This window comes from Bos indicus x Bos taurus, chromosome 29 (assembly GCF_003369695.1).
Source record: "Bos indicus x Bos taurus breed Angus x Brahman F1 hybrid chromosome 29, Bos_hybrid_MaternalHap_v2.0, whole genome shotgun sequence".
In the NCBI taxonomy this organism is placed as follows: Eukaryota; Metazoa; Chordata; class Mammalia; order Artiodactyla; family Bovidae; genus Bos; species Bos indicus x Bos taurus.
This window is the reverse complement of record NC_040104.1, coordinates 29006939-29033885: the sequence shown is the minus strand read 5'-3', so window position 1 is coordinate 29033885 and position 26947 is coordinate 29006939. Positions and strand designations below refer to the sequence as shown.

Genomic DNA, 26947 nt, shown 5'->3' with positions numbered 1-26947 from the left:
AGCCTGTGGCTTCAGTGAACTGTTGGGGGTTTTAATGATCACTAAAACATATAGACATGGTCTCAAAAATATTCCTCATTTCCACTTATATATCTTGCCATCCAAGATAACTATCAAATTATTATATTTCTCTCCCAAACAGAACTTCCTTCTGTTAGTTTTGTCCCCACATCATCGTAGTTTTTCAAACCTCAAAAAGCATAGTTTTGCTTTGATTCATCCCTCATCCCTTCTTACTGTGGCCAATAAATAATCAATCCAGCTCACTGCCGTTTTCTAATAAACATGTATTCAAATATCTTGCTCTGTGCAATATAGTATTGACATTCTTACTCTAAACACTCTAATATTTTATGTATGAACAAAGGCAGAAACTTCACAAAATATTCTTCCTATCTTTAACCCCAATCCTTCTAACAAAATCTGAACATCATCATCATATCAACTTTTCTAAATGTAGTGCTTTCAGTCTCCAGCTCACTGTCTGCAAATGATTCAAATGCTTAAGCCTTGTAGCTTTGCGGTTCATCAGCTTAATCAGTCCATGTGCCAAATTCTCTTCATGAACTCTTCACATCAATCAAGTGTTCACTACTCCTAGAATATGCTTATATCTTTCCAACTTCAATATTTGGTTCATTAACCACAAAGTTACTTTGTATTTGCCTTTTCTCTCTGTCCGTCTATTAACATCAGGTCTGGGAGATTCAAATTTCACTGCTTCCACAGAAACTTCCTGAGCACGCTGACAAATTGACTTGTTACCTGAACTCCTATAGAATCTCCTATCTGTATCAGTAGATGTTGGTGTACAATGATGTGTTTCAATTTAAGAGTTAAGTCTACAGATGTTTGTGATTAAAAAAAAAAAAAACTACTGATCTAATGGTTTATAACTGAATATCTTTTAAGGACTATGGCAATTAAGGCATATTCAAGGTTAATACTAGAGTCCCCCTCTTACTCATTTGCTTATATTTTTCTTGAGCAGAAATTAAAGGATTTGTATGGCAGAGAGTCCACAGCACTTCCTGGGTACCAATGGGGGCATATTGCACAGTATGTAGAAACCCATGATCTTCCCTCAACTCAACTCTTCCCCAGCTTTTTCAATTGTAAAATAAAACACTGTCATCCATTTCTTTCTTTATGAAATCCTGAACCAGTCTCCCTTATCTACTCTATCTAATTCATCACCAAATCCTACCACGCCCACCAAGAGTATAGCTCAAAACCATCTACTTCTTTCCAGTATTTCTGCTACCATCCTAGGCTAAACGGTCAATAGCTTTCTAAGTGGGTCCTCAGTCCCATTTTCACCTCTTCTAATCCATTCTTCACACTGCTAATGTTATCTTTTTAAACACGTGATCATGTTCCTGCTTAAAACAGTGAAATGGTATAGTTTTGTTCTTAAAATAGAAGACAACATCCAGCAAAACTTAGCTCTGGTCTCATCTCTTGATGCTCTACTATTAAGTTATAGTATCCATACATTCATTTACCTTTAGTTCCTCAAAGTTATTCTTTGATATTCAAGGGCTTTCATATGTGCTATTTTCTTTACTTGAAACATTCACTATTCCCTCTCTGCCTAATGCCCATTCCTGTTACAGAATAATAGAAAAATATTTCTACAAGACTAGGTTAGGTCTTCTTACTTGCTCATATAACTTGGACTTCCCCATACTTAGAGGTAACAAAGCTATAATTTACTGCTGGCTTAATTATTAGCTTAAAGTTATTCTCCCTTCCCTGCCACTCCACAAGTTACCTTGTCCTGCATATTTTAGTTGTTTAATAGATGTTTATTGAGCAACTGATAAAGTTTCACCAATGCAATATATGTTATGGTGAAACAAAGTTTGAAAACCATTGACACATGCGATTTATTGAGTACTTACCATTGATATCTGCATTTTTATACATTCATATTTTATTTTCATAACTAGACTGTAACCCGTTGAGAGGTGACAGTAATGCTTTACTGTTTTCCTTTTTAGTTATGAACATCTTGAACACAGTTACCATTCAATAACTATTTGTTGAAAAATCTAGAAGCTCAACCTTAAGGTACTTTATATAGAGTGGTTAGGTGTCAGCCAAGAGATGACATCTGAACAGAGATGTGAAGGGAGTGAGGGGCGAGTCACACACACGTGTGAAGGAGGACAACCCTAAGGAGACAGAAAAGGAAGTGCAAAGGCCCTGTGGAGGGTGGAACCTGCTTGTTGGGTTCAGAGAACAGCAAGGAAGCTCGCACGCCTGCAGCAAAGTTGGGTGAGGGGAAAGTCACAGGGAATCATACCAGATAGGGAGCTGGGAAACGGAGCGCATAGTGCCTTACAGACTGTTAGCAATATTTCAGCTTTTACTCCACGTATGTCAGTGTGCCGTTGGAGAATTTTGAGCGACGAGTTGAAATGATGTAACTTAAGTTTTAAACTATCTGATGATTTAATCCATGTAAAAAGCTTATTTGGCCCAGAGTAAGAATTTAACAAATGCTTGCTTCATTATCCTATCACAGGGAATTCATTTAATCTGAGGGAAAAAGGTCAGACATTTACTTTTCAGTCTTTATACACAATAAAGCAAATATGACAACATGGGACAAAATGCAGTATTGTTCCTCTTTTGTAATTGACAATTTAGTTTATATGTATGTAATTATACATATATAAATGTATACACAAATTGCTACTTATTTCTTATATGGAGCAGTGGGGCTAGCAAGCTATTCATTGGACAAGCAGCCTATGCTGGTGTGAAATTAGACATGACTAGCAAAGTAATATAAACACTGAATACATACTGGACAGCTTCATGCATGATATGTAATGCATTTTCAAACTACTAAGTGAAACAACAGAAGGCATTCATGTAGTCAGCCGCTAAAAGCTTAAGATACATTTGAAAAGCCCTATATACTGTAAACTCAGTTACCTCATCGAAAGAACATTATGCCATTAGCCTGTAATGTACCGGGCCCACCTCTCTTGGACCACACACACATCAATATGGTGAGTACTTATATGTTAAATCACCTAGCAATCTCCAGACATGTTTAAATTAAAAAGAAACCCTTTTCCCCTGATTTTCAGCCACTTAAAAATGTTCTTATTATAAAATCTGGGTATGCTCTCCATTAATAAATGGCATGCATAATCATTATTGATTTGTTAAATGACCTGAATTTCTCCAAAGCATTTAGTAACAGCTCATTTTAAATTAATTAATTTTCTTCTTTCCATATGGTGCGAGTGACTTTTCTTGACACAATATTCTATATCCACAGTGCTTTGAAACAGCAGTGACCACAATGAGTGCTATCAAATATCATGAAAATAGTTCCCCAATTACACTATTTTTTACAATTTCGTCTTGCCCATGTGCCTGAATGTGGTTAAAATGCAGGATGTGAGCATGTAAGTGGAATAGATGATATCATCATGGAAATATTTGATCAGGTTTGCTTTTATGCTCGGGGGGCAACATTCTGTTGGTGCTCTGATGCAGATGAAAAAATGTGGATGTCTATGCTTGTGTGTGTGTGTGTGTATGAGCTTCCTTCTAATCCAGGATCTGTTTTAATTTTTTTTCACGTTTTCCGGAATTTCAGTTCAACATGCTTTATTTTTTGTCTTATGCTTCACATATCTTTAATGCAACCCTCATTCACACTACTAAATAGTATCCTACACTTGGAACTTTTGAAACAGTTTTCCAAAAAGATTTGAAGGAAAGGCCTTTATCAGCAGATCCACATAAACTTGTAACCTCTGAAACTTGGCAAATTTACCTGGCCTTTCTTCTTCTCCCCCTCATTTTGGATTGTGGGAATTCTGTCGAGTTTTACAATGGGGCTAAAAACATCCTCTCTAACATCTCTTAGCATAAAAAGCTCATCAGATGTAAACTCCAATGTAAAAGGAACATTAGAACTTAGGGGTAAATGACTTGTTTTTGCTCATACAAAAAGGTCAGCACCTACTGGTATAGGTAAGTAAGAAAGAAGGTAAACATAACAATAATAAATTATATTTTACTTGATCTGAAAATCTATCTACTACCACATACATATATTCTCCCTGCATGCACGCTAGGTCGCTTCAGTAGCGTCTGACTCTGTGCGGCACCATGGACTGCAGCCTGCTGGGTTCCTCTGTCCATGGGATTTCCCAGGCAAGGATATAGGAGTGGGTTGCCATACCCTCCTCCAGGGGATCTTCCAGACCCAGGGATCAAACCCGTCTCTTTATGTTTCCTGCATTTGCAGGCGGGTTGTTTATCACTAGTGCCCCCTGGGAAGCCCTTTATATTCTCCCTAACAGACAGTAAATCCCTGGAGTAGACTATATTCCTTGAGAGTAAATTCCTTGGGTCTATCTTTATGCCATACTCTTTCTCACCAACAACACATATATACATAAATATCCAAATGAATAATATTATCTCCTGTTCCTAACATAAACTCACCAATTATCAAATTTTAAAATGACATACATAAGTAGGACTCAATTATTATGAAATATTTATAGTTTATAATATTCTATATTATTAAAGGCTGATAATATGTGAACTTGCTACCCTTTATGACCATTTTTATCTTTCTTTTTGAGTTATCTATTGGTAAAATAACACAATTTTGGAAAGCCAATAGCAATATTTATTGCTTATTATTCCTGAGCACTGAAATTCTCTGATTCCCTCTTACAGTTTTACAGAAACTTTACTTTTACCTTGGTTGTTAAACAGTGTTTTGGTAGATAGCTAATTAAGGGCTGAGATGAAACAATAGTTCTTATAGTGCCATTTCGCTCACCAACTGTTTTATTGGACTAGAGGGGCAGTTATTGAGAAAAAGATGTAAAGAAAAATAAGAAACAAACATGGCAATTTCATCTTTATGGCTTCTTCTGTGATTGAAAAACACAATCCTTAATTGCTATAACAATACTTCATTTCAGGTCAAAACTATCTCTTGAGAACCTGTCACATGAAAGGCCCTACAATTATTCTTCCTCTTAATACTCAATGGTGAACAAACTCATAAAACTATTGGTTATCACTCATCTCATCTTTATTTTATTTTTCAGGAACTATGGCAAACATCATAAACAGGCATTGAAATAAAATTCTCAAAGTGAATAAAACATTTGGATATTTTAATATGTTCCTTGTATCATTATTTTTAGTTGTAGCTAACACTCTGAACTCAAATAATAAATGTGACATGTGAATATAAAATAACACCTACAATTGACTAAAGAACCAACCTCCTCCACCATTCCTTACTAACTAGTCTGCTCAGGCCATCTCTTGTCAGTGCTTTTAATGTCCTTGTTCTTCCACTGCACCACCCTAAAATCCTCCAATCTCCTGCTTTGTCCATTCCTTAGAAAGTCAATTTTGTTCCCTATGATTTTGTATTAATAGGTCAAAGACTTTTTCGCCAAGCAAAACCAGCAGAGGAAGGAATTCCCAACTTGATAAGAATTGAAGTCTTAAGAATTAAAAAATCATCTCATAATAACATCTGGATCTATAAGTAAATGTCTGCATTAGTCCATTGATTCATTCATTCACTTATTTATTCAGCCAAAACATGTCAACTGAGCACCTATATGCCAGTTATTATAATCGACCCATATATGAATGAAACACAAACCATGTTTTCAAGGATCTTAGAGTAGAATAAAGGAATAAATAAAGAACAAAACAAGACAATAGCTAAATATCATAATATGGTGCAGTGCTCTAACAGATAAGAGCCAATTTGATGACCCAGATCCCAGTGAATGAAAGGAATGCCGATCTCAAGCCTTTACTGTAAAGCTTCCTTCTAATAATCAAAGTGACCTCAACTGTTTACTATGCTTTAGGGAGACGGATATGCCTTGTGGGGATCAGGAGATAGACAGGTACCTGACCTAAGTCCATGTTACACTATGACTATTGTGCCTATGAACACATCAGTGGTTAATTTTTTTTTTTTTTCCTGAATGTGTATTTGGTATGGGTATTCTTAGCAGTTTTCAGAATTTTTATTCCCTGAGACAGGGAATAAATTCATATTTGATAGAAGGACCAATTAAGATATCACAATTTTGAAAAAATTTCAGGAATTCATGCTACTATCCAGATGTAGTTGTCCCAGATGTGGTCTTTTCACTGAAATGTAAGAATAAATATTCTGGGACTTGGCATGCAACTATTGGTAAGGAAAATGTAATTTTCTTAATCCTGACAAATAGAAAACTCCAGAAGCAGTTTACATATACTTGACAAAAATAACAGAGCACTTACTGTCTTGCACATCAGCTTCAGCTCTGTGACATAACCTATAGGAACCATGAGGATTTCAACATCCCACAAGATATCAACTCTTCCACTCTCATGATATTTTACTGATTTGATCCTGAAGAGCAGAAATAGGAGGAAATCTAGATGACTTCATAAAATATATTCATTCTATCAGGTGTAAGATAAATTCCATGAGTATCCAGGAAGGGAGTTTTGCCAACAAAAAAAAGTTTCTGAGTCCAGTAGAGTAGACAGTGTAGGGAAATTGCCTTGTTTGTAAAGGACATCATTCAAGGGTTCCTAGCTAGCTATGGTTGTCTGATGGAGGTTGAATCTCAGTTTTAGGATACTAACGCCAATGAAACTTGAATGGTTTATAACGAACTCAGTGCCAGATAATCAACTTGGTCCTATTTTCAGTTGTACTCAGCAATACTCTACCATGGAGTAAAAGTGTCACCTATGGGATTAGTTCAATCAGGCCTGAAGAGCCAGGTAAATTCCATTAGCACATTATTCACTTCCTATCCTATCCACCTTTTCACACTACTTTTCTTCCTCAGTCTGCATATATAAATCCACATCAAGTCTCCTATGCCTAGTTGACAATGGGTGAAAAAATAGTCAGGAATGTTTTCATATCATTTCATGTTACACACCAACATTTATGCTATAGCACATAAGCCCCATTCATGTGTATCACTTTTTGCCTGGAAAACCCTATAAATAGAGAAGCCTGGCAGGCTAGAGTCTGTAGCGTCACAGAGAGTCAGACATGACTGAGCGACTAAGCATGCGTGCCCTGTAAGAAGGCACAGAACAGAAAAAAACTCACAAAGATAAAAACGTTAAGCAAGACATTTCGTTATCCCTAAGCTAGAAATGAAAATTTTGTCCAGTGTTCAGGGACTCAGAGAAATAAGGACAAGAGAATTTAACTTTTATAATAGGAAATAATTGACTTTATTCAAAATTTGACAATATTTATATTTATTTCCTTTAGCTCTGAGGAATTTGACTTTATTACTGACTTTCCTGTTTTTTTCTTCTTAAACCCAGGCAGCAAGATAGCCCATCAAAAATCATTTATTTCTATATCATTCTACCTATATTTCCTTCTTCTTGTCATGATTTACTGTTGGTTTAATACTGGCAATATATTGGCATTTCAAAATCATGGATTTCTTAAGAAATATTCAGTTATTTTAGTTGCATAGCTAGATACAGATTCCTGTACAATAATCACAGCTGAGATTTTCTTTTCAAAAACCTTTTATCACTTCTACCAAATTTTCCTGTTCTATCCGAGATATCAGCCATACACACAAATTTCTCAATTTCTCTGAATTCAATCTTGATAAGATATTCTCTCAACAAAATGTGCTATTGATTTTTGAGGGGAAAAACTCTAATATTTATGTTGTATTTAATTCCTGGATGATACAACATCCTCAGGTACTGCGATCTCAGGTATTCTTGATGGGCAAATGTACTCTGGGTATTCTATCTGACTAGGATGTTCTTTCCCCTTTGCCGTAAACAAGGGCTGGATTCCACATTTAGACACTGAAAGCTCAGTTCCTTCCTTGGAGCATAATGCAGCATTTACCAAGTAACAGAACTTCTTTTTTTTTTTTTTTCTTTTTCCCTTCATGTACTTCAAACCTGATCTAACCACCCAGGGCTCTTTGAAGTCAAAGGAAGCTCTGAACCTAGGGGAACTCTGATGTCTGGGGTAGAGTCTCTTAAGATAAATGAGACAAACAGAAAGGAATGTTAGGAGAAAAAGAGAGGTTGAATCTTTTGAGTATTTTTGCACCATGTCAATGCCCCAGTGGTTCAGAGAATCGTGTACACAAATCAGCAAGTTATGACTGAGAAGAAAAACAGTAAATATACAATAACAAAGTGTTCCTGCAATTGAACTCTTTAGACCAGGACATGAAAGTTCATATGTAATATAATGATTACATGTAAGATGTAATGATTATTTTGTTTTGACTGGAGATGCCAAGTTGAGTCAGGCAATTAAGGGTCAAAAGGCATAAAACCTAACCGTGGACTTACCACTTGTTTTGGTTTTCAAATCTCAGCAGGATATTGGAAAGTTAATTCTGTTCAGATTTTTGCTGTTAAAGTTCCTCAGTTCTTGGATTATTAAAATTTATTTTTTATAATGAATTGATCAGATTATGGTATATTTAAACTAATCAAAACCAAATTATACATTCACTTGCAGCCCACTGGACTCAAATGCTTCTACCCAACTATGGCCTAATTTTGTGAAATCTCTGCATTGCTCCCATGCAAAATGAGAAAACCCAAAGGCTAAGATTAACTACTCACAGCTAAAAACGTAGAGTGGCTATTTTTTAAATTGATCCACTGATGCTTGGAAAGAATCATAGGATATAATTTATTTTCATTCAGGGTATTTTATTAAGTCAGAATAGGCTATGAGTCATGCATTTATAACTAAAATATTAAATACGTAAACTGTCTAACCTATTTATTCAATTTACTTGCAAATATTAATAGTGTTTAAATCACTCTTAACACAGACATGCTTCACACATACCAGACATAACTTACTCACTCTAATGTGTTTACACAGCTGTAAAATTCCCAAATTAACCATCAATCAGGAAAAGTAAAAATATTACTATGAGAATAAGAACATGAGATTTAAGCTGCTGTAAAAAAATTACAAAGGACTTCCTACAACGTGACTTTAGATGGGATCAAATTTGTTGTTGATTTTTTTAAGTAATTCTGTTTTAACATCTTCCTAAACATAATAGTTTCACTAATTCAGCAAAGTAATTGGTCAGCTCATTATCTCTTCCACAGTTGTTCTTAAATTTCAAAATGCCAAGGTGGAAAATAATTACTTACACATGTAAGCAAACTTAATATTGTGACCTTAATATTGTAACCTTCAATTTGAAAGTCTCCCTTTTTTCCTAAGGGAAATAGTCCATTTAAACTCAACTACCTGGGTTTTAGTAAGTCTATGCTAGTTTAAATTTAGATTTAATAATAACAAAATGCTGTAGAATCTCAAATAACAACTATTTCTGTTTATAGACAAAGATGGATTGAAAAACCATGAATTGTGACAAAATTATATTTATGAACAATAGCTATGAAGATATTAGCCATTTGGCTTTTCATCTTTTGGAAAATTTCTCATAAAACTCAAAAAAGAAAAACTAGCTGTCTTTGCATTTTTCATAAAATAAAGCACATGCTATTTTGATTTAAGCTGCTTTGGAAGTAAGTTGTGAAATATATGAATTTTGCCAAGGGCATAGAAGGCAATTCAGGCAAAAGCAATTGTGTTAACTTCTAACTCAGAATAAATTTGACTTTCTAAGCACTGAAAGTTAGGTCATAATGGGTTTTTAAAAATCTACACTTGTTTAATTATGACGATTGAGCTTTTATGCTAAAATATGTTTATCATAATCAAAATACACTTGATTCACTTTTATTTAATACACTTTTATTCACTTAAATGACTTAGGGTCAAGAAAGTTGTTTAATAAAATCTTGTTGCAGTTTTACTCACTTTGAAAGAAAATTTTCCTTTGTTTCTTTTTATGTTTTATAGTCTTATTATAAAAATAATATAATTTGAAATAAATGTTTCAAAGGAAATAGCTAACAAACTCGACCTCTAGCTATCCTTAATATTACATATTTTTATGGAGATTTGGGGCAAATATACTTATATTTGGATATAACAGCTACATGCTAACTCTAAACTTTCACAAAATACTTTTTCTTCTGATTTCCTCTAGTAAATCTAAAATTCTCATCAGGATCTTTTAACTCTCTCAAATGGGGAAGAGAGGTAATGTTTATCATAAGTTTTTTTGTGTCATACTCTCTGGGAGGCACAGATACATGCTTTTTAATCCTATTTTACAGATAATGAAGCCAAGCCTCAGACACACCCACTCAATAAATAATAAAACTAGAACCCAAGCAAAATCTGTTCAATATCAAAGCCTTTGTGCAATAGAGTAATGCTTTGGGGGCTATCTTACCCTTGACAGTCTTATAATTCTATTAAGGGATCTTAGTTTCTGTTTTAAAAAGCAGAAGTTTACAAAATAAAACCAGAAAACTGTACCTTGTTTACACTTTGTTAATTGGAAGAGTTCACGATCTTAATAAGGAGACAATGAGCTTTCTTTTCTCAACAATACATAATACAAATAGAGGTTGCAGGATCTAGCCAACACGAAGGTTATGCTTTCAAACAAGTCTAGGCACAATACTTTTTTTTCCTCTGTTATTTGAGAGTAAATTTTCTATACACATTGTCCTTCTAGGCATCATGTTTTCTCATTAGTGAACAGAAGTAGAGACCAATTACGTTATAATGGAAGCCACAGAGAAAAATAGGTGTCCTAACAGTTGTAACATTAAATTTGTATTTTCATAAGCAATTTCTTCATGTCTAAGCTATGCACAGAGAACCAAAATGAAAGAGCACTTGTCTTGGAAAGAGGACCACTATGCCAAGTTCTTGCTCCATCATTTACTAGCAGGGTGATCTTTCACAAATCATCTAATCTGCATCTAAATGCAGAAAAATGAACTCAGTGATTCCCAAACTTTGCTGCACGTCAGAATCACCTGCAGAGTTGTTTAGATACCCCAGCCCCCAGGTCCCTCTCCATATGGATTAAATCGGGATGTTCAGGTAAAGGAGCCAGGCCCCATAGTTTTTAAGGATCTTCAGGTGATTCCTTGGCCCAGCAAGGTTTGGGAGCCACTGAACTAACACTTTCACAGAGCTGATTTTAAGATGGGAAAAAAAAAAAATGGAGGGGCTTTGTATATTATGTAATACTTTACAGAGTGATATAAAAAACTAAAGAAAAATTTATCCCCAAACTAACTACAGTGCTACAAAAAGAAATATATTAATTCAGGGAGCTTGATCTTTGGTTTAGATTTTTAGTTCAGTAATCATAAAGAAACTTTACATAATCAGCTTTTCTTTTTCTTTTGCCAGAGTTGCAGAAAGTTTTTTTTCTTTTTCTTTTAAGCTGTCTTAATATTATTTTAACCTCATTTTTTCTTACCCTTTTCCTTCTCTATGTAAAATTAAGAAAAGTTTCATCTACATTGTTCCCTTCAAAAATATCTAACACCACACTTTTATTATGTGTTTATAATAGCTAGGGAAAGTATTAAAACAATGTGCAAAAAAGAAATCTGAACAGTCAGAAAGAAAATAACTTGTCCATAGTTACTTAGTTCAATCTACTGCTTACTTAAAAAGAGCAAAAAAATTACATATTCCAGATATTTTGTTCCAATATACAGCCATAATAATTCTATTTGGAAACAAAGACCTATTCACGATGTCTTTCTTAGCTAGATTTTGTTCATTGCCTGATGACATATTATTTCTCTGCTATATTTTAAATCAATATATCAGATTCAACCAGTTTTTATACAGTATTTATTTCCTATTAATGTCAATTTCCATAACCTTCTATTTAATTAAACTTAACCAAAAGGATCATCTGTAATTAGAGTGCAAATAACATGGTACCTAATTAGAAAGCACCCTCCATGTTTTGTTGTTAATAGAGGAATTAATGCATCCATTCACAACAAAATCCTCCAATTAAACTCAATTTGTAAGCTATCGCAAATGCAGTCCGCCATCTGACAGTGAGTGATTTTGCCTTGGGATCTTTTACCTTGGTGGGCTTGGTAGTGTCCATGCTCTCTTTGAATTTCTCCTGCATAGTTTCTGCAAGTTGACAGAGCAAGGCACCATTATCCAACTTCTCCATAAAAGTCTCTGCCGTAATTTCCTTCCCTGCAATAACAAAAAGAAGTCTTATAAAAGCACAGTCATTCCCCAACCCAAATGTGACATTCATGCCAACATATTTGATGCAGTTTTAATCACCAAAATTCCATTTACTGCTGAGTTACATATCTGGGATAAGAGATCACTGAAAAAAAAAAAAATGGCTTCTTTGGAATTTTGTTTTCCTTTGGTCTCAATTTGATCTCTTTATGAGCCCAATTCTTTTATCTCCTCATATCTAGGAAAGGAAAGTGAAGTCATTCAGTTGTGTCCAACTCTTTGTGACTCCATGGACCGTAGCCTATCAGGCTCCTCCATCCATGGGATTCTTCAGGCAAGAATACTGGAGTGGGTTGCCATTTCCTTCTCCAGGGGATCTTCCCAACCCAAGGAACGAACCCATGTCTCCCTCACTGCAGGCAGATTATTTACCCTCTGAGCCACCAGGGAAAACCCCTCATATCTAGAAAAACACTGAAATCCTTCACAGTAGCCACTGTTTCTCATGACTAGCAAAAAGTTTCATGAGACTAGCAGAAACCTTCTGGAAAAATATGTACTTGATTGCATGTATTTCCCTTTCACCAAAATCACATATGTACTGACCTTTCCTCCCTGCCTCTTCAGAGCAGTCTCTCAGAGCTATCTGAGGTGCTGTCTTCTCGGCCGCAGTCCTCATTTTGCCCCACATAAAACTTAACTCACGACTCTCACTTTGTCCATTTTTTTAAGTCGACACAATAATACAGGTAAAGTTAATGCAAGTAATAAACTCTCTATAAGAAATCACTATCCCTCTAACCATTCCTCCCCTTTCTGACCCAGTGCCTAAAGTATGGAATTATCAAGTTCATATCCCTGCTTTTTTGCCTCTCCTTATAAACATCCATAGCTTCAATTACCAGTCTTATGAACATAATTCACAGTTTTCCATCTCTGACATTTCAATGGGTAAAAGTTATTTTCCTTCTTTTTTACATGCTCCCAAAGTATATTTTCTTTCTTCTGTTTTTTTTTCACTTTGTAAAAGCCTTATTGGGATATGATTCACATATCTTACAACTCACACATTCAAAGTACATGCTAAGTCATTTCAGTCGTGTCCAACTCTGTGCGACCCCATGGACGGCAGCCCACCAGGCTTCCCCGTCCCTGGGATTCTCCAGGCAAGAACACTGGAGTGGGTTGCCATTTCCTTCTCCAATGCATGAAAGTGAAAAGTGAAAGTGAAGTCGCTCAGTCGTGTCCAACTCTTAGCGACCCATGGACTGCAGCCCACCAGGCTCCTCCGTCCATGGGATTTTCCAAGCAAGAGTACTGGAGTGGGGTGCCATTGCCTTCTCCGTCAAAGTACATAATTCAATGAATTTGAATATATTCACAGAATTGTACAATTATCATCACAGTCAATGTTAGTACATTTTTGTCAACCCCCCAAAGAAACTGTCTTCTTTATCTCTCCTGATTGCTTCATCCCCTCAGCTCTATAAAACCATTAATCTCTTCCTTAAATGTTCCTCAAAACTCCCTTCCCAAAGCGCTTTCCTTTTCCTAGTTTTGTAATTCTCAGAATACAAGTTTCCTTCTGTTTCTAGAACCATAATCTTAATAAAAAATTTATAATCTGATACCTAAACTCTATCAACAAGAGCAATGACTAGTCTTCAAGTCCTCAACTTCTGTCTCCAGAACATATAATCACCACCAAAGTTGATATTGCTAAACACAATCCTCACTGAGTCAATCTTCATCTTTGTGGCATAGTCCCTTATCTTCTCTTCTACCTAAAAGATAAAACATATACTCTGTAATCCAGTATACTAAGTCTTCTCATATGTTGCTAGTCTACCTTTCTATTTGAACTGCCTTATACCTCGCTCCTGGTCTGCACCCTGCCTTCCCAGGTCCATTAGCAGACCTTGCCATTTCCACTCTGATGCCTTTGTTCTAGGCATGGCCTCTGCCTGCAACACCCCCTTATCTTTTATCTGCCTAGCCAAATTCTACTTTTAATCAGAAATACAGAGAGATTCTCTGAGCACACAATTGATTGCCTTTCTATATGTTCATACTTATGAGTATCACTCAGTCTGACACTCATCAAACTTCCTTTATGGCTGATATGCTTTGCATAAAGTTCCTGTCATCATCAGTACATTAAAAACCTTTAGAGGTATATATATCCTAGAGAGGTAAGCAGAATGTTACTTACATAGAATGTACCTAGTAAATTTGTTCAGTGGGCATGTGAATTAACAAATGAAGAAACAAACTCTTGTAAAACTCTGAGAAAATGTTGGGTATTATTTTTGTGAAAAGTAGTTAAGGCATTTGCATCAGTTCTAATGAGGTGGATGAAACTGGAGCCTATTATACAGAGTGAAGTAAGCCAGAAGGAAAAACACCAATACAGTATAATAACGCATATATATGGAATTTAGAAAGATGGTAACAATAACCCTGTGTACGAGACAGCAAAAGAGACACTGATGTATAGAACAGTCTTATGGACTCTATGGGAGAGGGAGAGGGTGGGAAGATTTGGGAGAATGGCATTGAAACATGTAAAATATCATGTATGAAACGAGATGCCAGTCCAGGTTTGATGCACGATACTGGATGCTTGGGGCTAGTGCACTGGGACGACCCAGAGGGATGGTGTGGGGAGGGAGGAGGGAGGAGGGTTCAGGATGGGGAACACATGTATACCTGTGGCGGATTCATTTTGATATTTGGCAAAACTAATACAATTATATAAAGTTTAAAAATAAAATAAAATTAAAAAAAAGAAAAGTAGTTAAGGCAAAAAAATAAAAAGGAGGTATTTTAAAGTTTTACACAGAGAGTCATAAGATTACATTTTATCTTGAGAAAAATGTATGTAGTTCAATTCTGCAAACACTTAAATATAAACCAACTGGAACAAGAGATAAACTACTGGCTTAAAGTTAAACTCACAATATCTAATTCATTTGGTCTTTAAGAAACATCTGTTTTAAATGATTTTTTTTATAGTTTGGGGGGGAAGGGCAGGTGAAAGAGGAAAAAGAATTACTTTTTTTATGTTCTTTTTTCCCTACTGGATAGTTCACATTTAGCCCTCAGTTAGGATAATGATTTCTGCAGGTGGCAAAACATCAGTAGCTCTAAGTACTCACCACAGAGATAGTCTATACAGAACTATTACTACTTCAAAATTGTATGCAGTTCAACTCAATTCAGGAATTAAAGTAGCAGTCTCAAGATACAAAAAGCCAGCATAACAGAATTTTTACTATATATTCACCATATTGGATTGCATTTTCTAACAATAATAAGAAAGTTATTTTACAAACAAGCATAAAAAATAAATATTAGAAATATTTTTTTAATATGTCAAGGTAAAGAAGGTAAACTTTACCTAAACTTAAAGATTCTATTATAATGTTAAGTGACAAGGGTACGTAAATTTAAAAGAACTTCTAAGTCATAAAAAGAAAAATGACATTCATTAAAAAGTCATTAGCAATTTACCAAAAGGTATGACTTTTATTTTTTCTGAATTATACCTGAAAAAATTTTTGTTATCCTGCTTTTCATGAATATTTGAGGAATTTTACATTGAACATCTGTACCTAATGAAAAATATATTAGGTGCCAGCTTTCAATTCTGTATATTTTATAGCTCCAAAAGGTGGGACTTTTTCTTTTGGCTAAAGCAGACACTATTACATACTTCATGGCTGAAATGTATGACTCAAATGAAGGAAAAGTGCAAGCAGAGAATTTTTTTAAACCTTCACATATAACATATTTTCCATCCAACAATTAAGAATCATAAAATATATACTTTAAATATAGTATATAATTTTAAGAAATCAACTATAATCCTTATATGGGATGATATATTATCATACTTTCTGCATTAATATCACCAAAAATATATTAAAAACAGAATATAAAGTTGATTGAATTTAATCACAACAAATCCAACAGAATAGACTATGAATTACTAATTAAATTTCTCAAGGGAACTCTATACAAAGGTAAATCTCTGTCACACAGAACCAGATCTTTAATATAAATTGTGTAGCTGGCTTGAGACATTAGATGATGCATGCTAGAAATAGTAGGATTCTAGTATCATAGACTTATTTCTTCCCCAATCCTATTTTTCCTTTTTTTTTTTTTGCATAATTAGGGAAAGAAGGGGTAATGAATAGATACAATTAAATGATGGTGGCGTACCAGCCCACACTGGGTTGTCTATATTATTGGCTTGAAGGTTAACCCAAAATAGCCAAGTCTAGAAGAAATATGTTTACTTTCTGGGTTCATAATTCTGGACTTTGATCTTCACACCATCAGTTCAGTCATGACCAGTGCCAGTAGACAGAGATCAGGGAGGTTGGTTAAATATTGTGATCAGTCACTTCCTCTTAAACTATGAGGGCACAATGATATGAGATAATCATCGACTGAAATATTTTGTCAGGTAAGTAAAATCAGCACACATACTTGTACATACAAGTGTATTTCTCCCAGAAATGTGTGCTAGCCATCATTTCCATAAAGATTATCACCTTTATCTTTTATTTGGCTAGGAAATAATGTTTTCCTCCTACTAAGTTAGCAGTTTCCTAAAATATGACAGCATCTAATAATGATATTTAACATTTGAGTTCTCACTATATGTCAAGCACTTTACATGAATTCATGTTTTTAATCTCACAAAACCGCAGGGCGTTTATATTGTATCCATTTTACAGATGATGAAATTGATGTATTTAGATTAAATAACTTGCTTAAGCTCACACAGTGAATCTGGGTCTTTAACCCAAAAAGTCTAGTTATAGAGTCTACGTTCTTAACCACCATGCTTGGTTAGTGTTAGCTAAATATACAAATGACTATTTCCTATAATAGTGCATTCAATGCAGTTGTCTTTTTCTTTGTAGAAAACTTCACAGAATCTTTCTCTCTAGAAACTCCCTCAGAAAAAAAACAAGACAGAATGGGGTTGAAGATAGTGGTGCCGAGAAATGAACAGCAGTCCACCTTTCAGATTGGTGAATGATGGAGAATACCATTTAGGCATGCTCTGATATGGAAGGGCTTTTTATGTGGCGCTAGTGGTAAAGAACCCACTGGCCACTGCAGGGCGGACATGAGAGATGCAGGTTCCATCTCGAGTTGGGTAGATCCCCTGGAGTAGGAAATAGCAACCCTGCAGTATTCTTGACTAGAGAATGCTATGGACAGAGAAGCCTGATAGGCTACAGTTCACAGGCTCACAAAGAGTCGGACATGACTGAAGCAACTTAACACAAACACACGCGTGCCCTGATACGTAGCCTGATTCACTGCACAAGAAAACCGGTATATCTTATCTTAAGGGTGATCCAGATATGATCAAATTCTACTCCAGTCTCCACTACACCTCTCAATCATGGTCTACTTATCCAATTAGACGACTCAAAGCAACTTGTCTGCTATCAACTCAAATTAGTGTCTTGAGACTGAAATGTAAAGGTTGTAAGATAGGAAATGATGGATTATACCCAGAAACCCCAGATCAGCACCTGCTCCACACAGATTCAGAGTCTACCCCTCATTTGTATCAAGAAAAGACAGAGTCGCTTCCACTGGAAAAGTTGGGTGAAAAGAATTAGGGAGTAACTGCTCTGAAAGGTGTCAACTTGTGAACATAAACTTGATTCTTTAAACTTCTGAACTAGCATAAGATACCACCTTTCCTAAGGAATTTTTATTGACTACATCCAGAATATGAGCTCTCTGCAGGATAAGTACTTAGTAAAATGGTTTTACGAAAAAAGAAAAGAGAGCTGTTCCTACCTTGTTAGACAGCAGCAACTCCACTAAATAGGTGCTTAACTTTTTAATGCTAAAAATGGGATTTTTAGAAATAACTGAAAAAATAAAAATATTAAAATAGGTTGGCCAAAAAGTTCACTCAGGTTTTTCCATAAGATGGTACAGAAAAACACAAACAAACTTGTTGGCCAACCCAGTATATCGATCACAGTAAGCATATAACAACTGAATTTTCTTTTATGTGCATCTAGGAAAGTCTAAGAAAGGGGAAATCACTCTAACATCAACTGTCATAATGCATTTCTAATTATAAGTAAAATCAATTTAGCTTAGCTTGATTTGTCATATACCTTTTGATTTACTCAAAGTCCCTGCATATATCCAAACATATACACCTATACTCTAACAAATTAAAATCCTTAAGAACAATATCAATTTCTGTGATGTTTAACACCTACAAATCTTTTTTCAAAAGTATACTCCCATGTGATTCATGTGGTATTATTAAATAATTGAAGATAAAGGTAGACCATCATTTTCAAATGATTAAAGAAATACAAATTAAATAAACAATTTGAGAACTTTTATGTTAGTATATGGAGAAGGCAATGGCAACCCACTCCAGCACTCTTGCCTGGAAAACCCCAGGGATGGCAGAGCCTGGTAGGCTGCCGTCTATGGGGTCGCACAGAGTTGGACATGACTGAAGAGACATAGCAGCAGCAGCAGCATGTTGCTATATTTAGTTCAAAGTTAAGTCAACAACAGTCTTCAGGAGACCATCAACAATGATGTGTGCGTGCATGCTCAGTCACTTCAGTTATGTCCTATTCACAGCCCGCCAGGCTCCTCTGTCCATGGGATTTTCTGGCAGGAATACTGGAGTGGGTCGCCATGCCCTCCTCAAGGGCATCTTCCCCACCCAGGGATCAAACCCGTGCCTCCTGCGTCTCCTGCATTGCAGGCAGATTCTTTACCACTGAGTCACCAGGGAAGCCTAAGCCCCCAAATCATGAAATACATAGAATGTGTCTCATCTATTTAAATGATAAGTAGTTGCTATAATCTGGGACTATTAATTTAATAACATACTGCTTACTCAAAGTGACAAGTCTTTCCCCAAGGTTTATTTGTATAATCATTTGACGTTCAAATATGTCTGAAGGACATAATTAACAAATCATGAACAAAAATAACAAAAACAGAAAGCCTAAAATAAAGTCAAATGTGTATATTTAATATATAGCAAGGGATAATGGTCAGATAAATGTTTAAGAGGCAAGATTCTTTTGCTTCAGGTTTATTTTGCTGTCTTTTCTAAATATTGGTCATAAAACTCCACAGTGCCAGCTATTAGAAACCATACTTGGACTACAAAGATATAGGAGCAGTCAGTAAATATCACCTGGTGATTTTCTCATGAATCAGACTGGTATGCTACCCTATAAACAACTCCTAACTATTATGACAATTTATTCACCTTCACTATTTATCATAAGACAGGTTTATATCATAATATAAAAATTTTAGTCTGCCATTGCTATATGTGCGTGCTTAGTTCTGTCTGACTCTTTGCTACCCCATGGACTGTAGCCCACTAGGCTCCTCTCTTCATGAAATTTTCCAGGCAAGAATACTAGAGTGGGTTGCCATTTCCTGCTCCAGGGGATCTTCCCAACCCAGGGATCAAACCTGTGTCTCCTGCATTGGCAGGCAGATTCTTTTACCACTGTACCACCAGGGAAGTCCAAATTTTAGTCTAAAAATTAGCTATTGCAAATTTGCTATTGTTACTTTATGGCATAAATTTTAATATTGGTCTATGAATCCGTGAGGGGAAGGCAATGGCATCCCACTCTAGTACTCTTGCCTGGGAAATCCCATGGACAGAGGGGCCTGGTAGGCTGCAGTCCATGGGGTCGCTAAGAGTCGAACACAACTAAGCGACTTCACTTACACTTTTCACTTTCATGCATTGGAGAAGGAAATGGCAACCCACTCCAGTGTTCTTGCCTGGAGAATCCCAGGGACAGACGAGCCTGGTGGGCTTCCGTCTATGGGGTCGCACAGAGTCGGACACGACTGAAGCGACTTAGCAGCAGCAGCAGCATGAATCAGTGAAACAACTTTCTTCTCTATCAAATAATTTTTATCCACCCAAAAACCTGAACGCAAAATGAGTGTTCTTTAAGAAGTTCCATCTTTTAAATGGACACTTGATATGTAGGAACAAAAAATATGAATTCAGAATATCATTAATATTTATTGAAATACATAGAAGAAAAAAAGTTACAGTTTAGTCAAGTATTACTAAAAAGAAAGAAGAAATTTTTCTACAAGTAAGGTCCAAACTACAATGGTAAAATCTTATTAAAAGCTTTAATTTAGTATGCAAATTTCTACCTCACCAAAAAATTCAAATGCTTTATTGGGAGATCGGATGAATTTTGAAACTACTTTCAACCTTCTGTCTCTAGGCTTCAACCAACTATCCCTAACCTTCAAGAAGATAAAAATTAAAAATTGAAAGAAGGTTGTATAATAAAGTTTGCAAATATTTCTGGGGTGACAAAATGACTAGTAAAAATTATCTTAAAATTTGCTTTAATGGCTCCTTTCTAAAATATATGAATGTTAATTGTATCTATCATGTGTAATAAAAACATATCATAGCCATATATTTTTCTCCCTTCCTTATTATCACCATTCTAGAACATAATGTATTTTATTACCTCTGAATGCTTTATCATTTTAAATAATCTCAAGCTATTGGTCTACTTTCCAGATTACCATGAGGATATTTACTTAAAATTTATTATTTTCTACTCTTATAAATTCAAGTTAACAGAAGGTGGTACTTGGAGATTAAGATTTTTTTTTTTCTGAGAAAATTTCACAAGCTATTGGTTGCATTTGTGTTACCAACAATTAATATTGAAAACATTAGCCTTCTCATTCTTTAAAAGAATGATTATTCATTTATGTAAATTGGTTTCTCCTTGTTTGTGCCTATTGATGATTTTAAACTGGGTCTTAAGAGATGGATTTCTTGGAAACTTAGACTTTTGGAACTGGAATGGACATTAGAGATCGTCTGCTCCAATCCCTTCATTTTATGGTTGGGGACACTGAGCCCAGAAAAGATAGCTGAGTGACTTTGGGCAAGTTTCCTACCCAGTGCCAGAGCCAGAACCAGAAGCCAGGTCTCCTGACTCCCAGTCAGAAGCCAGGTCTCCTGACTTTTAGTCCAAGGATATTTCCATTACACATACACTGACTCTCTATTCTTCGAGGCTGTCTTGGGCTGCTCACACTGATCAAGCTACTTTGTAAACGATCACATTCACCAAATAAAATGCTTCTGATGAAAAATCATGGGACTTTGAAACATACCCGTGTAATCAGGCTATACTCTAATTAATCATGATTTCTCCCTGCCTAGAACATTTCAGGGACTCCTCATAGATCGTGCAATAAATTATAAGCTCCTCAACCTGGTCTTCAAAGCAGCACATGCTCTAGGTCCAACAAATCTCATATATCTCCCTGCCCCTCTCCTTTAATCTATGCTGTTGACACAAGCTTTCATTCTGTTCTTACAACACACCAAACTCCTTCCTATCCAACACATACCTTTCTCTCTATCCAGGCTCTTTCCCATGATTTGTCTGCTTAGCTATTAATTAGTCTTTAGATCTCAGTTTCCAATATGTGAAGCAAAAGTCACTCAGTCATGTCTGACTCTTTGCAACTCCCTGGACTGTAGCCTGCCAGGCTCCCCTGTCCATGGGGATTCTCCAGGCAAGAACACTGGAGTGGGTAGCCATTCCCTTCTCCAGGGGATCTTCCCAACCCAGGGACTGAACTCAGGTCTCTGGCATTGCAGGCAGATTCTTTACTGTCTGAGCCAACAGGGAAGGCCCTTAAAAAGGATTTCCCCCAAGCCCTTGTTTATTTGCCTCACTCCCACCTCCTTGTTTTTACATTCTTATTACAATCTATATCTTATACAGTTTATAGCAAATCCAATTAATTATTCATTGTCACTTATTTAATATTAATTTCATATTCAATCTACTCCAAGCTCTATAAGAACAGAGAATCTGCCTATTCCTAATCACCACTCCACACTCTAGTACTCAGAAGACTGTGCTGCAATACAATAAACACAAAAGCTAGTATTCACCATAGTTAGCTGGTTACTATATGTCAGACCTTGTTCTAAAATGGATGATCTCAGTTGACTCTACAACAATCCTCCTGAGGTTGGTACTAGTTCAGTTCAGTTCAGTCGCTCAGTTGTGTCCAACTCTTTGCGACCCCATGAATCGCAGCATGCCAGGCCTCCCTGTCCATCACCAACTCCCAAAGTTCACTCAGACTCACGTCCATCAAGTCAGTGATGCCATTCAGCCATCTCATCCTCTGTCACCCCCTTCTCCTCCTGCCCCCAATCCTTCCCAGCATCAGAGTCTTTTCCGATACTAGTATTACACTTATTTAACAGATGACAAAACCCAAGCACATTCAGATACTTACTTGATATCACAAATCTAGCAAGTGATGGAAATGAGATTTGAATTCAAGCATTCTGATTCCAGAGTCCATTTTATTCAAATAATACATTATGCTGCTGCATACTCAAATATTTGTTGAATAAATGAATAAACTTACTCACCAAATCAAATTAATTGTATCACTAGACTGAATAAATGGAATAACACCACCACACATAGAGTTTATGTCAGGCGCTATTCTAAGCAGTGTACATATTTTAATTATTTAATCTCACTGCAACCCTACTCTCATTACCACTTCATAAATGAGGAAACTGAAGCACAGAGATTAAATAACTTGCCCAAGATTGTAATGTTAGTAATTGGCAGATCTGGGGTTCAAACACATGCAGTTTATGCCAAGTCTGTGCCTTACTGTATACACTGCCATGCTTGTGAGAGCCCATATCTGAAAACAGCTTGAAGTCAATAAAATGCTAATAAAACAATAATCAGTGAACACACAAAAGAGGGAGGAAACCCATCTGTTTAAGTTAAACTGAGTTCCTCTGTATAATGGAGATAAATGCTTTTCCCTTGAATAAATGAAAGATGGCCCTTCCTTCTGGTGGATACAGTTCCATAGCACAGTGAAGGTTATTTCTGGGGCGTGATGGACGTTAAGGATGCCTTCTACATTTCTCCTCTCACCCCTTAATTAGGCTTCCTCACAAAAGATACCACCTGCATTTATATATGTGGTAGCTCTGGTTAGATGACATAAAACTGTTGAAAACGTGAAGAAAAAGGAAACTCTAGGATAAAGGCTTAAAAAGTGAAAAGCAACATAAAAATCCAGGGCCATGGTGAGCAAAAACAAAAATCTTGCTAAAGTGTGCTCAAACCTCACAAAACCTTGTTAAATTTCAGATCCGCAGGGCGCTCTTCTCTTCAACTCTTTCATTTCAGTGGCTAAAAAGTGAGAACAACATTTACCTTGAAGGAATCCTTTCAATAATAAGATCATGTTGGTGAAATCTTTTCTGTGAATGATAAAGCACCATGCAAATCCTATGTATATTCAATATTCAAATCTTATATTTTATGAACTCTATAAGGACCTTTTTTCAGGGCTTAAATCAATTTTGGCCTCTGCGAAAAATTACTAGTGAAATAGTATTGTTTTATATGATGATCCTTTAACTGTATGATTCTACTTTGCACATGGTTGAAATTATATTCTATGACTATGCCAGCACAGTAGAAACAAAACAAACAAAAAAAAAGAGGCAGCCTTAGCAGGAAGCAATATTTTTCTCAAAGACAGTCCTTTTGGAAAAGTATTTAAAAATAAAAGTGCAATGAAAAGAAAAATTTTAGGTCAAGGTTGGATGACTCCAGTCAGCTCATTTGGACAAAGGAGAGGAGTCATTGTTCCAGAGTCTGGGTTTTCAGCAGTTTTAGAGAGTTGGACATGACTTAGCGACTAAACAACAGAAGATGTATTATAAAATGAGAGCAAAGAAACCAAGTTTTAGAAGCCAGATTTCACAGACTGTGGCTCTTGTGCAGTGTCGAAAGAATAGGCCAAACTGGCCAGTTGCATGAAAGAAAAGTAAAAATAAATCAGATCAGCAAGCGTGTAGGTAAAATAAGCAATTTGACCACATAGTTCCACAATCCAATACATTATATTGGAATAACTAAGCACAGTTAATGTAAGAGACATTGGGAAATTCATTTAAATTTTCCACATGCTTCAGGTATCCCAGATGCGAAATGAAACTGATGAAAGTTTTTCTTTCTAAGGTGCTGTCACATGCTTAGGAGAAGGATATTACAGGAGCAGGGGGAATAAACTTGTTATCTTTGCTGACAAAACGAGGTCTTATAACCTTACCTAACAGATTGGTTAACCACAAGGCCAGATCTTCTTTCATCGGCAGCAAATTAGCTTCATGTCTGCTGGCCAGCCACTGGCTATACTGATGCATATCAGAAAGGCCAGGTCCACTGCGTACCTTTGGGCTCAGAGCAGTGCACATTATTTATCCACTTGTAATACCTGTTTTGGAAACAAAAGAGCAATTGCTTTTTATACAGACTTCTCTTGTTAAAACCTTGCTAAAAATGGCACAGTAAGGAACAGGATCTGCAGACTTTTGGATGACAAGTCAGGTTATTAATTATTAACCCCCAGGAAACAACCGTTTGCTCTATCAGTACTGGCCCTTGTCAGTTTTGACCAACTATTTGGTCAGAAACAGCAGCAATCAAAGGTCAAATAGAAAAATCAAACAGTAAGCTCTATGCTTGTAGAAAACATCACATCTGGAAAAAAGTCAGTTTTGAAAGCAAGAAATTCCATTAAAATTTTGGTATCCAAATTGTAAACCTCCATTGTTTGGGTTAATTTTTGAAGCCATAAATTTCCACAGAATTTTAGGACTGAATACTAGCAATGACAGTATTTAGAAAATTTCTTATCGACATATGATCACTACTCTTCAAACTATTACCTATGAGATTAAGCATAGCACTTGGTTCTTTACAGATGGCCAAGTGATCATGTACTTACACTTTAAAAGAGTTGGGTGGGACACAGGAGAGCTTGCACTTTTTAAAAATTTTTTAATTGAAAAATAATTGCTTTACAGTGCTGTGTTAATTTCTGCGGCAAAAACAACATGAATCTGCTATAAGTATGCATATATAGTTAATGGAAACAAAACCCAAAGAGGAATGGTGACTCAACCGAAATCATAGGGTTAGATCATGGCAGAGTCAGCTTTGAACTTGGGTCTTCATACTGTAAGACCATTACTGTTTTCAGAATGACACATTTTATAATAGTGTCATCAAGTACCCATATTATAATTCAGGAATTACACCTTAATTCTAATAACTATCATCACAGGTTTTCTTTTGTCTTACTTTGTACCTTCCCACTTCGTAAGTTTTGCATACCAGGGTTTATTTGTAATCATCTTTAGCATAAAAGTAATTACATATATCTACACAACAAGAAATAAATTCACTCACCTATGAGTAACACAGTCCTCAAAGTGGGTTGCAAGGGGGAAAAATGTATGAATATATAGTTGGCCTCGAATGTAACACTACATTCATTTTTTGCGTTATTTATAGGACCTAAGACTGTAGATATAATAATGGGGCAGTAAAGTAATAAACTCATAAGTTTAACTATGTGTTTAACTCCATTCTATATGCAAATAGTGCCTATAAAATAACAAAATGTATTATGACTGAATAAAAGGAAAATGTTTGCAACTGGCAAAAAGTAAGATTTATATGCTATAATAGGGTTTTCAGCTATATTTATTACTAATGGTACTTTAAGTTTACTGGTATAAGTTGTTTATAGCCTTGTTGGTTTTAAAATTTGAAACCTTACATAGCATTCTTTTCCAATTAATCTCAAACGCTTCTCAGCCTAGGTTAATTTTTGTCTTTTAAAGACAGCTTTAAAAAAAAATTAGACATTGGTATTCACAAAAATGTAAAATGTGATGGTCTTCCAAACATTTTGCTGCAAATACCTAAAAAGTGCCATCAGTATATAATTTAAAAGCACAATTTCATTTCCAAACAAATTATGCTTTGATTTCTTTTTTTGTACAAAAAGAATTACTATAAATTTTCTTTGAAAATATCTTCTGTAAATCTCTAAAGTGGTAACTAGTGAAAATGTGCAATATTTTATCACCCCTTGCCCTATTCTATTAAATTGTCATTACAGGTGCCAGGATATTGCAATTGTCTATTTTCTTTTGCAATTTATCATGAGATTATTCATATAAAGTCCTAAAAGTTTTCTCCAAAACCTGTGACTAAACCAGAAGCCTAAAATATTTTTGCCCTGGTTCTTTAAAAAATAGGTCCAAGACCAGTAAAACAAAACACCTCCCAGTAGGTGTGTAGGATCCCTACAAGCTAAGCTAGCCTCAGAAACAAGCATTTTAATAACACATTTAAGCCCATGATTCATACATTTAAATAACTAATTGAAATCTTAAAAGGGTTACCTCTAAAATGCCTTTCTTCTCAAGACACAATCTCTCCCACTACTCTCCTGAAAGTGAGAAGTGGGAGTTCAGTAACTTTACCTACATGCTATTATGGGCTCTGCAACTTCCATTGAAGCATCAGAGTCCTATTCTGCTTTGTAAAAGCAAGAAGACACCTCAAATTCTTAAGCTCATTGTCCAGCAGAGAATTCATCAAGGGATAGTTTACAGTAAGCCTAATGGCATGTAACAGCTTCAATGAGCCAGAGGGACACAATCTGTCCCCTCAATACTTCTAAACAGTGAAGGTTTATTTTCCTTGACAGTGGCACATTTATTTCTCATGCAGTCTGTCCCATATTTTGCCAGAAATGTAATTCAAACTATCTTTTAATATTTACAGGTGATTATTAAGTCAAAACAATAATTCAGCAATGCTTGTTATACTGCTTTGTGTATAA

At 35.6% G+C, this 26947-nt stretch overlaps 1 protein-coding gene across 9 annotated transcripts in view; it reads right to left on the bottom strand.

Annotated features, from left to right (window-relative positions):
- The window catches only part of GAS2 (growth arrest specific 2), a 180200-nt gene that overhangs the window by 114959 nt on the left and 38294 nt on the right, over window positions 1-26947 (bottom strand). For 5 of the 9 annotated variants that reach the window (XM_027531528.1, XM_027531527.1, XM_027531532.1 and 2 more), the window contains exons 2-3: window positions 24359-24523; window positions 12033-12154 (exon numbers count right to left, since the gene is read on the bottom strand). In XM_027531528.1, the coding sequence (XP_027387329.1) occupies window positions 12033-12154; window positions 24359-24503 (267 nt within the window). In that variant the 5' untranslated portion in view covers window positions 24504-24523. Of the gene's footprint in view, window positions 1-12032; window positions 12155-24358; window positions 24783-25500; window positions 26927-26947 lie in introns of those variants that run through there. The other 4 variants (XM_027531530.1, XM_027531533.1, XM_027531534.1 and 1 more) reach the window with 4 other exon arrangements.